The sequence below is a fragment of the Hakea prostrata genome, chromosome 1, assembly GCF_041222555.1.
Source record: "Hakea prostrata isolate BN-2017 chromosome 1, UWA_Hpros_2, whole genome shotgun sequence".
Taxonomy (NCBI): domain Eukaryota; kingdom Viridiplantae; phylum Streptophyta; class Magnoliopsida; order Proteales; family Proteaceae; genus Hakea; species Hakea prostrata.
The window spans coordinates 8,760,296-8,771,655 of NC_142600.1; the positions used below are offsets into that span (position 1 = coordinate 8,760,296).

General features: G+C 36.8%; 1 protein-coding gene and 2 non-coding genes across 4 annotated transcripts; 1 reads left to right on the forward strand and 2 right to left on the reverse strand.

Moving 5' to 3' along the window:
- Positions 1–1,413: 1,413 nt before the first annotated feature.
- Positions 1,414–8,232, reverse strand: LOC149027213 (uncharacterized). Of its 2 annotated transcripts, none has more exons than XM_089160442.1 (5): positions 7,637–8,232; positions 5,118–5,265; positions 4,764–4,984; positions 4,486–4,659; positions 1,414–2,414 (listed from the first exon to the last, which is right to left on the reverse strand). In XM_089160442.1, the coding sequence occupies exons 1-5, from the start codon at positions 7,823–7,825 to the stop codon at positions 2,328–2,330; spliced, it is 819 nt and encodes a 272-aa protein (XP_089016568.1). In that variant the 5' UTR covers positions 7,826–8,232; the 3' UTR covers positions 1,414–2,327. The 2 variants fall into 2 exon arrangements, with proteins under 2 accessions (XP_089016568.1, XP_089016561.1); XM_089160435.1 differs by having other exon boundaries at positions 1,418–2,414; positions 4,486–4,662; positions 7,637–8,231.
- Positions 8,233–8,465: 233 nt separating this feature from the next.
- TRNAR-CCG (transfer RNA arginine (anticodon CCG)) lies at positions 8,466–8,538 on the reverse strand. Its single transcript has one exon. It is a non-coding gene; the product is annotated as a tRNA-Arg (tRNA).
- Positions 8,539–10,246: 1,708 nt separating this feature from the next.
- Positions 10,247–10,318, forward strand: TRNAH-GUG (transfer RNA histidin (anticodon GUG)). Its single transcript has one exon. It is a non-coding gene; the product is annotated as a tRNA-His (tRNA).
- The last annotated feature ends 1,042 nt before the right edge of the window (positions 10,319–11,360 follow it).

The window sequence follows — 11,360 nt, forward strand, 5'->3', positions numbered from 1 at the left end:
AGACAAATTCGGGTGTCAATCAGTGAAGAGGGACACGCTGGCTTGGACTTGAGCTCTGGTGGTCATCCAAATCAAACCATATTCGATTTTATTTTAATTGAATTTCTAATTATGTTTTTGTAATAAAACATTCATCCTCTATCTATCTATCTATCTCTCTATATATATATATATAGCATAGCTATATATTAACAAAATAAGCACAAGCTAGATTTGATATACCTGTGTATTTTATATTGGTCTTAAATAGGCAAAATATTTATATATATAAAAGGAACTTTTTACTGTAATTATTATATAGATAGATGGGATTTTCTAATCTTATATGAATAAATAAAAACTATATAATAGCAAATAAGATATACATAATAGCATGAGATATCGTGATAAGATTCCGCATGCTCTTTAGAATAAAACTACAAAGAAAATTATGAAATTTTAGTAGATTTTGATTTTCTATTGGTTTTTCATTATTGTAAATGCCAAATGGTTTCAATCATAATCATAAAACTTATTTTTCGGTATTATATTTTTTTTCTTCTTTTTTTGGGGTGGTTTTCAACTTGATCTGATTTATTTAGAGTCATAGTTTGCTAAATTGGACGCAATCTAAAAAGAGTTGAGATTTGTTTGATTAGCCTTTTAGGTTTGAACCTTTCTTAGCTCAATTTCAAAATCAACATCTTTGCAGAGCTTAGAATTTAGGATTTTACTGATGGATATTTTATTACATTTCTAAACTTTTTGTGTGAGGTACTTCCAACTGTTCAAATCAAATGAATAATAATTATTCTTATTATTTGTTTGTGATGAAATTTAACGATTTCTATTCAATACTTGTCGTCATTAACATAGTCCGGATCCAAAACTCGTTTATCTTATTATTTTTGGGGGCGGGGGTTGGGTGATGAGAGATTTTTTTTTTAATATTTTTTATTTGTGAGGCCCACTGATTTTATGGTGGTAAAACCATCGGGGAGCACGGACGGGGTGATGATCCGGATTCTGGTTAGCACAATTCCGTGACAAAACTCATATTTTATTCTTTTTGGGGTCAAGGAAAAAGATAGCTTTGTATTCAATAAAAAGCAAGGTTCAATGCCTCTGCTCCTCTTCTTCTGGTTAGCATTCTGTGACTCTTTTTTTCTTCTATTTGCTTGTTCCTTATTTGGAAGAGAAACGCTTCTTCTATGGGGATCATACATGACCATCACACTTCAACCCTTGAGTACAATTTCACCATTTAGTATACAGGTCTGATGGATTTTATTTTTATTTATTTTGAATGAATACACAATTTAATTTAACGGGGAAGGAACAAGAGAAAATAGCCTTCAAGAAAAAGGCCAAAAAGAATAATTGAGGCCCCAATAAACAACAATAATTCTATTCCTTAAAGTATCATCAATCAATCAATGGATGCAGAATGACTAAAAGCCTAATTGAAACATCAAAATAGATAACATTTCAAATCATGTCTATAAAATAGGACTTAAGATACCATCTTTGAAGATTACACTCCCACCACAGGTCATGGATAGTGGCACAGAAGATTAGCTTACCAATTCAATCATAAATGGAAGAGCCTGAAAAAAATTTCAAAATCCAAGACTAATCACGAGCAAAACCGAAGGAACATCCCAAACGGGGCCAAATGGATGCAATTTAAGCTAGTTAGAATATGGCGGCCAATAAGTAAGGATTGGATGGGGAGAGCGAAATTAAACAAGCTTATAAATGATTGTTTGATCGAAAATTGATTCGCCCAACAGGTCACTCACACAGTAGTCCATCCAAATCTCAACATGAGATGATTCTAAAAGATTACAAAGAAAGCAGAATTATCCTCCAAGAACCCCAGTACTCACGTCAAGCAAAATTACAATAAATAAGAGGAGAAATAAATCATCCTGCAACAACAAAATAACAATAGCTGGTGAACCAATAAATAACTGGAGCTACATTCATCCAAACCATTTCCTTTCATCAAAGTCAGCAAATACAGAGTAAAAAACTATTACAGGTTGAGTAATGCCATCTTTGCCCACCAAATATACATCATAAATTATGTCAACAAGCTATTCTTTTAGTATGATGTAAGCAACTTCACTTAAAAGCTTGAAGGTTATACAATGATTGCCAGTAGAGTGCCTAAAACCTGGAATAGCTACACCAGCAACATATGGTTTGATTTTGAAGCTGGGTAGCAGAATCTACTCCAACCATTCATGAATCTTGCCCTTTATGCTGATTCATCCCTAAGAGTACCAAGAAAGAAAAAAAAAAGTACACAAACTGCAAAGCAAGATGGAAGGAGACAAGTTTCCCTAAAATACATCTGGGTGAAAATGCCCTGGAATAGAGCTACTCTCCTGTGCTCTCTCCAGATGAAGCTTCAATGTGTAATTATTCATCTGCAAGAAAACGATTTTTTCTCATCAATTTCTCACATCAAATAGAATTTGAACTCATTTTTATGTTGAAGGGGAAACTCTGGCTATAGATCCAATATTCCAAGTTAGTGGACTTGATAACAGAAACAAGATAGTTCATTAAGCACTGTTATTAATTATCGTAATCTGATTTAAACAAGAATAGGACATAATTCACGATTTACGCATAGCTACAGCTATGTAGGATCCTATATAGATCATATCAATCGGTGGTTCAACAAGATAACCAAAATACATGGATATAAATATCAAGAACAATGATATAAATAGTGATATGAGAGAAAATGACTTTGAGATGACCATAAATATATACATTAATATCCTAACCCAGTGATGTATCCAGAGTTGGACGCCCCCAAACAGAGCATAAAAAGGGCCCAAGCACATTAGGATGAAGGCCCAATCAAGGAGGGGGGCCCAAATCTAATCTAGGGGCAAAATAGTCAATTTAGCCCCTAGTTCGAGTAGTCTTAGGTTGCTTTGAATTCTGAATTTTTATTTCTGTTTTATTTTGTTGGGAGTCTTGGTTATTGAGTTTGAGTTGGTCCTTGTTTGCAAGTTGATGTTAAGCTAGTTTAATAAGTTTAGGTTGTCTGGCAACCAAACAACCTATTTCAAGTCAGAGTCTTTTGTTTAGGCTATAAATAGCCTCCTTCACTTTGTAATTTTCAGATTGGATTAATGAATGAATGAATAAATAAATAGAGTTTGAGAAAATTCGACTTGGGAAGTTGTGGGATCCTGGGAGGGTGACCTACGGCTGGCCGACTGGGTAGGAGGATCTCCTACAGTCAATTTTCTTTTCTTCTCTTCAAACAAGCTTTCAGAAATCCAGCAAGCAACAACCTTCAAGCACAGTTCCAGCACTTCAACAGCAATCCACAAGTGAATCAGACCATTCCCCCTCCCCCTTCTGTCTGCAGCCTTCCCCTTCCCTTTCCCTTGATCCTGAAACCCTAGAATCCTTACCCCCTGCAACTGTAGCTTCCCTGCCCCAATTCCCCTTTGTTTGACCTAGATTACTACCCTAAGCCCATTGCAGACCCTTGCTGCCCCTTCCCTATTAAATCCTCCAACTCCGGCCCCTTCCAAGCCCTAGGAACCTTCTTCTTTCTTTCCCACGTCCTCAGTGCTAACCCTAATAGGATTCACCTCTTCCTTCATCAATTCAGCCCCATTCCAGCCTCAATAGAGTCACCCTAGCCTATAGGATTGACTTCTAACTTCAGTTTACCATTAAGCCCTAGTTCTGGAGTTAAGGAAACCTGCACTTCATCTTCTTCCTTGGAAGAGTTGCAGGAAATTCAAAATTTCCAGAAACTTCCTACTTCCTATCACCATCTTCTCAGACCTGTTCTGGACTCCTGGAAACACAATTGCAGCACCATACCACCTCTGAACCTGCATCCACAGCCCTCTCCTCCATCCAATCCCTCCAAATTCAATTCTTGAGCTAGGGTTTCAAACCTTGTTATTTTCAGACCCTTATCCTAGAGTACAGCAGCCTTCTAGAACCCTTGAAACCCTAGCTGAATCCTCTGAGCCTATTTGCTCTGCAACTTGAATTAGAAGATCCTGTATTAACCCTAAAACCTGGGTACATCACCCAGCCTACAAAACCGCTTGATTAGGGCACAAAGCTGCAACACCTTCCCCCCCCCCCCAAAAAAAAAAAAAAAAAAAAAACCACCAGCTTTTCAGCACAGCCATCTCCATATTATGTCAGTGCCTAGTAATCTTATTCACTTCTGAGAGAGCAAAATGTACAGATGCAAGGCATGTGTCTGACCCATATTAAACCACAAAAGAATAAGGTTGATTAGATTTTCTTTAGTCAAAGGTTAGACACAAATATTTAGCATCATTGCAATGATAAGAAAACTAAACTGCATAATAGTCTTGAAAGAAACTTAAGAGTAACTTAAAAGAAGACAGAACCATACTTGTACCATTGTTAAAGATACTGTAGCATCCCATAAAGGGAAAGAAAAAAACCGAGGAAAAAGGAATCAATTTAAACGTAATAAACTACCTCCAAAGTTTGTAACTGTTCTTGGTACTGGCTTATTGCATGCTTCAACTGCTCCACTTCCCTTGCCTTATCCTCCTGCTCCAAATTACGTTCATGCTGGATTGCAACTGCTCTCTTTAGTATTTGATTGTCCCTTAACAGGCCGGTAAGATGCTGTCTAAGAGAACTTAGCTCCTGCTGTTCCATGAAAAGGACAATAACCACAACAAAAATGACACATTTGTGAGAGTGAAGCCCATATGCAACTTATTATTGATGTAATCAATGGTTTCTTGTACCTCTACTGAAGCTCTTGCATGAGCAACAACATTCCTTTCAAAAGCCTCTAAGATTCTAGCAGCTCGATTCCTGGCATCATCAAGATCCACAGCATTCACCATTTCTTGCACAAAAGCATCTACCCAGGCAGATCCGTCTCTGGGGTTTGTAGATTCAGAAGTTGAAGTTTTGTTATTTAATTCTTCAACATTTTGCTCAGATGTCTGACAACTTTCACTCCCTAGCAAATCAATAGCAATTGATCAGAATGTAAAAAGGTCCAAAATAAATTACTGTCCTTCATCACTTATAATAAATAAACTTTATAATATAAGACACAGAAAATTATATAAAATAAAAAACAATCCTCTTACCGGGAGCATCAGGTCCATTAGCAGCCGCCATAGAATCAAGGCTCCGTGGAACATTTTCCCCAGAGACATTGCCAAGGCAAAGTGCATTCAAGCTTCCAATGGCATCGTCAATCTTCTGATTATTTGCATTTAGAATGTTTTCCACCACCTAAACAGTCACTCAGAAAAATTAAAAATAGTAATAACAAAGAAAAACAGAGTAAGGCTTTCATGATATGAGAGGCTAGTCCTAGAGCACAGAATTTTAACTACCTATGAAGAAATAAATAAGAGGATGATGTCCAGAGGTAAAAGCACTTGATGCAGAAAAGATGGGAACTGAAGGGTTTATCCCATACCACATGTCTTTGTTTAGATTCAGGTATCCACATCTTACCTAGAAGTTTGATTCAGTTTTCAGAAACACTTTATACTCCTAATCATCAGAACTTAAAAATCAGAAGACACACTTTCTGGATTTGGCTGGCTCTATACAATGCCACGTCACCATGTCCAGAATATCTGAATGGAAATCATAAATCACAATGATAACAGATTAACAGCAAACCAAATGTTGATTTAACAACAGTATGATGCTGAGGCAGTCACTTCTTTGCAGGTATGAATGCAGAGTCTGTCTCTAAATAGAAACAAATATAGCAATCATCATTAAAATTTGACATTCTCAAGGCATGGGTCTAACTTGGAGACAGGAAACTTCTTTAACCAGCATTTTTTTTACAAGTTCTTCCAGGAAAGAAAGTAAGTTGCCCCCAAAGGAAACATATTAAATCTCTGCCTGGGAGCAAACTTGGAAATTCAAAACAGGGACTTTTCAACTCTGAAATCCATGACTTGCCCCTGGAACCCACATGCCTATCAAAACAATAAGACCACAAGTTTAGTCACTTGTCTGATATGGTTGATATATTTCCTTTCCTTTTCTTTTCCTTTTTTGTGATTTGAACAAATCCTTAAGTTCATGTTCCCATCTTACTTAAGTGTTATCTATTTTCTTTCAATTATTCCATGGTGGGGCTGAGTGCAAAGATAAGAATACCATAAATATTGTATACACAAGCATACTACTTAATTTCAGACATACATCCTTTACCAAATTTGATTAGAGTTTTACATTCTCAAAATAAAAGGAAAGACACACCAAATAGTGGATGATATCACTATGCTCTCCTACTCCATTAGTTGCCTAAGGGGAGAATTTTAGTTATACCCAACAAATTTAAATCTCTCTACAGATTTAAATACTTTACCCGCATCAAGCACAGAGGAACATTCACACACACACGCAGAGGTAAATTCTCAAGGTCTCAGAGCTTTCAAACTCTATGAAACATCGGTGCAATGGATTTCTGGATTGAAACAAGTATTGGGGTCACTTGCCCCAGATACACTGTGCAATTCAGAAGTAGGGGCATGCAATGAAGTGCACCCATCTACTGAGTAACAATGAGACAAAACACTGCTATTTGCTTACATGAATAAACAATAAGTTCAATTTCAAGCATGGGACATAGTCTATACATAACGGGAAGACCACCTTTCCCCTTTTGAGATAAAAATTAGCATTTTCCTTCAAGATCACTGCCAGAAAATCTGAGAAACATCAAGAAATAAAAGTTTGTACCCGGTCAAGGCACAAGAATTGCGTTTATCACAGTCTGGAAAGGGTCAAAATGTCAAATATACACAGCCTTAACCCTGATAGCAAAGAGGCTGTTTCCAACACTTGAACCCACGACCAAACATTCAACCAGTGAACATTTGACCAAAGTGCCAAGCATGGCCTTCAATTGAAACATTCTTCTATCATATAACTTGCACACTCCCTTAAGTATATTGCTGCATCAGATAGATAGCTCTTAAGCTCTAGGAACATTCATGGGATTGAGAATTCAAGGGTGAATTTACAACCTCAACAAGGACAATAATGTCATTCAAAGTAAGCATCAAAAGTACAGATAGGCAAACCAAATCACAAGGCCTCCTGCCATTTTATAGAATAATACATCATTATGTGTTTCCATTTCTATTTTATTGCGTCAGCTTATGGAGGACGATTAAAGAAAGAGGCATAGTTTAGGTTAGATAAGCTAAATGAGAAATAAATAAGGAATCTTCTTCTACACAGAATAGGTTATCCAAGTCTCCAAGCTAAGGAAAAAATCTTGATATTTTACTCCTTATATAATAAACTAGGAAACATCATGAAAACACCCCAAAAAAAAAATCTGGGCACTGCAGTTTACACGCATCAAATAGCATGAACACAACAATAATGCAAATGAAAACCCGATGTTTCAAGAAAAACTAATTCAATGAAAATAATCACAAATTTATCAAAGTTGTATACATTAAAATGTAAGATGAAAATATGAACTAGAATTTCAACGGATTCAATAAAATGGGGATAAAATGTAAAAGCAGAACCAACCAATCCGCAAATAGAATTACAATTTCCCTCGAACATGGAATTCAGCAATTTTAAGATAAAAGGAGATCAGATTCATTAGAGAACGCACCTCCCGATCCATCGCAGGGAACATCCGGAGTAAGATGGAGAGTTTATCTTCAGATCCTATTCCGAAATCGGAAGAACGGATCGGCGAACCAAAAGTCGAACACCTAGCTCTCTTGGCCGACGAAGACGGCGTAGAAGATCCGAAGATTTCTTCGAACCCCAGCCGTTTACCGCAAACACCAGCAGACATCGCCGCCAAACCCTAGTGCCAGGAAAAACCCTAAGGGTTTGATCGGTAAACGAAAACGATTAAAATGATAAAATTTCAGAGACTTTGAAGGGTTTTTAGCCTCTCTTCTTCCAGAAAGCTTGAATCAGTAAAGTTGGGAATGAAATGTAAAATCGATTTATCGATCTTAATTCAACCCTACGTACAATAATCTCACCTAACAATTTCTTGCTTCTTGTGGGTTATATTTCTTTTTCTAACAAGATAATTAACAAAATTTACCAAAAACATGGACTTTGTTGCTGTTTTCCAAAGCTTGGAATTCGTGAAGGGATGAAAGGAAATTTTGCAGTCATGAGAGGAGAAATACGAGATTCTGTTCCTTCCTTAGCTTTTAAAACTTCTCTCTCCAAATAAAAATTTGTTGCCGTGCAGACGCAGCTGTGTTTATTTTAAATTCAATACGGTATCTCGCGAGCTACCCAAACTATATGGTCCTGGCTCTCCTGGTATCTTTGATAAAGAAGAGATAGAGTTCATGCGGCATCGTGTTGTTGATGGCGATGCATCTTGATCACGCTTTTAATGGACCGCTGGGATGAGACAGGAACAGCAAAAGTCAGATGCTGTGACAGCTGTGTCGTGAATAAAAGTGAAAAGATGATCGCAGTGGGATTCGAACCCACGACCTTTAGATTCGGAATCTAACGCGATATCCACTCCGCTATGCGACCGCCGCGTTACGCGGAAACTATTCGAGTTGATCTCTACGTATAACTTTTAATAAGAAATACTAATCCTAATCCTAATACTAATCTAGTATATAACCTGTAATAGCTAATACCAATTTAAAAGATAATTGACTATCACACGTTTTCTATTAATTTTTTTTTCATATTTTCCATTTTTTATTATTTTTTTTGGGTAATCAATTTTTTTCTTTTTTTTATATAAGGTTCATCCGGCCAACTTGCGCGCACCACGATTTACATCCTCAAGGAAGCTTTTTTATATTAATACGGTCGAATGAGTGCAACCCAAGACCTCCCTTCTTTTTTTTTTTTTTTCTTTTTCAAGATATTACAATTGATCATTTCATGAGGAAGTACTCACATAAACATCAATTTGGTTCGTGAGGTAGCATATCTTTGTGTGTGCTTTCATGTTAGGCCACATAATTAGGTTGTGTTTTTTCTTTTCTTTTCTAATAATAATAATATTATTATTTTTTCTTTTGAAAAACATGGCCGGACAAGGTCAATGATTGAAGGAGCTAGTGAGGGTGATAGAATTGGGATTCTCTACTTATGAGGGTTGAGGGTAGTAAAAAGTAGCATTGCCTTCACACCCTCCACCAACCACAGTACATTTATAAAGGAGACTGAACTCTGGTCCACTTTGTTAATGTTCAGATGTATTTGCTAATTATGTGGTTGAGGGGCATAAGGATAGTATAATCTTTTATCCTACATGTACTACATCAGAATAGATTTCATGAACAAACCCTACTGGATTTGAAAATATGGAGATTACATTGCGGACTCATCTTCATCTTAATACAATTTCTTAACACAACTAGAATCATAAGAACTAGATCTTAGCCATGGTAAAACACTTCAGCGAATTTTGCCCTAAATTTGGCAAAATTTGCCTGCTTTGATGGGTGACAAAATGAAAAAGCTGGCAAAAACAATATTGGCCAAAAATCACCTATTTTCCTACATTATTCAGGTGAACTAGCAAAATACAAGTGAAAATTGCCCGAACCTCGTAGATATCTCTCGTTTTCATTCAAATATTCGTATCAATGCTTTGTTACCCTCATCGTAGCAGGCAAATGCCCCATCCTTCACCTCGATGATGGATGTTGCCGCTGCAACTTTCGACAGAGACAGAGAGAGCTCAAGGGAAGGAGCCTAATACTTTGTCTCCTCTCTTCTTTAGCCTCTCGTTCTTCTTGGATACCTGTATGACATTTGAGGACAATCGTCACTATAGTTGAGAAATGATGATTGCATAAAGAGAGATGTGAAACCGTGAAAGCTGCCTTGAAATATTGACTTTCAATTGGGCAAATACTAGTGAAATGTGCCAAACTTTCGTAGCGCTGATTCCTAGTGAAACACAAACAAAAATACGACAAAGGGTAGCCTAGCCATTAGCTTGCATTAAAAGATTTTTTAAATTTAATTTTTTGGGTAAGAGTATTAAAAGATTTTGAGATTTAATGATTTATGGATGGTTTTACATAAAATTAATTGTAGCAAGATGAATTGGTTTTCTAGCTGTGATATTGACTTCAAAAAATTATGCGTCTCTTGGAAGAATATTTTAAAAATATAGTAAAATCATAATGGGTTTTAGAACTCTTCAGTAACTACTAGATATTGCTGATTTTTGCATCTAGGGAGTATAAAAATTTTAAGTAGGTTTGCATATCATGTGGCTGTAGTTTAGTGGTAAGAATTCCACGTTGTGGCCGTGGAGACCTGGGCTCGAATCCCAGCAGCCACACTCTTTTTATTCTCATTTTTTCTCCAGATTCGAATGACTCTGAGGCACAATAGAAAGACTATGCGTAGTCTGCGACATATCTCGCTTATGACACTGGGTTGTACGTATCCTCCGATACGGTTTAAAGTTTTTTTCATTCACTACATGCTTACGCCACCAAGTTAGGATTCATGGGGGGCTCTATATTAATGCATTTAAGGCAAATCAACCCAAACCAGGAGTAGTGGATAGAACGGTAAGTAGTCTGGACATATCTCTTGCTTATGAAATGGGTTATGGTAAAAAAAGGTGCAAAGTGAGTGTTTGAACTGGATGCACCTCCATAGGGAAGACCTCCATAACCGCTTTAACATACCACCTTTGGCAGGTTCAAAGTTATTGTTGATCTAGGTGACAGTTGAATCATATGAATCATATGGCAAGTACCAATTAATTTTGAAGAAACACCAAACATTCTTTCAAATGTAATGACCGGTTGTCATCGAACTTATGTCCTTCAAAGCCTAGCCTTGCTGCACGTAATGATCAACATTTATTAATTTGTAGAAAAATTAGAGGGTGAGGTTTCCCTAGTTCCCACAGTTTGGACTTTGGAGAGTCTTAAAAGAGGAAACCTAATATGATAATTTAGTGACAAAATCAACGCTGTTACATGGGCTTCATGTTGCCATAAGTGAGAGAAAAAATAATAAAAATGAGAAGTATATACTCATAAAGAGGGAAAACTAGGTTTGCTATAGAGAGGACTTTAGTGACACTTGCATGATGGAGTTGAATGGTGCTACAGGAACCTCCTTCAGTGGTGGATGAAAACTTTGTTTATTTAGTATCTTTGGTGCGCAAGGTATTGTTGGAAAAGTGGGTTGAACCTAATAAGTTCGAATCCTCTATCAGTCAGGCTAAAGGTCTATGCTCTCCTCACATATTTCCTTCACATATAAAGAAAGTGGGGTCCATGGTGTCTCATGTCTAATTCATATTATCAGCACTCAGAGGCAGACCCAACCCCTGTTGTATAGTGGAAAAGTGTAAGAAGTGCACA

What these genes read in the sequence shown, in the direction of transcription:
- LOC149027213 (XM_089160435.1), bottom strand. Translation starts at nt 7,825, where the DNA reads ATGTCTGCTGGTGTTTGCGGTAAACGGCTGGGGTTCGAAGAAATCTTC. An exon ending in TAATGGACCTGATGCTCCCG is followed by an intron (nt 4,985 to 5,117) that starts GTAAGAGGATTG and finishes TTGATTTGCTAG; the next exon opens with GGAGTGAAAGTTGTCAGACA. An exon ending in AACAGTTACAAACTTTGGAG is followed by an intron (nt 2,415 to 4,485) that starts GTAGTTTATTAC and finishes GTTTTCTTGCAG; the next exon opens with ATGAATAATTACACATTGAA.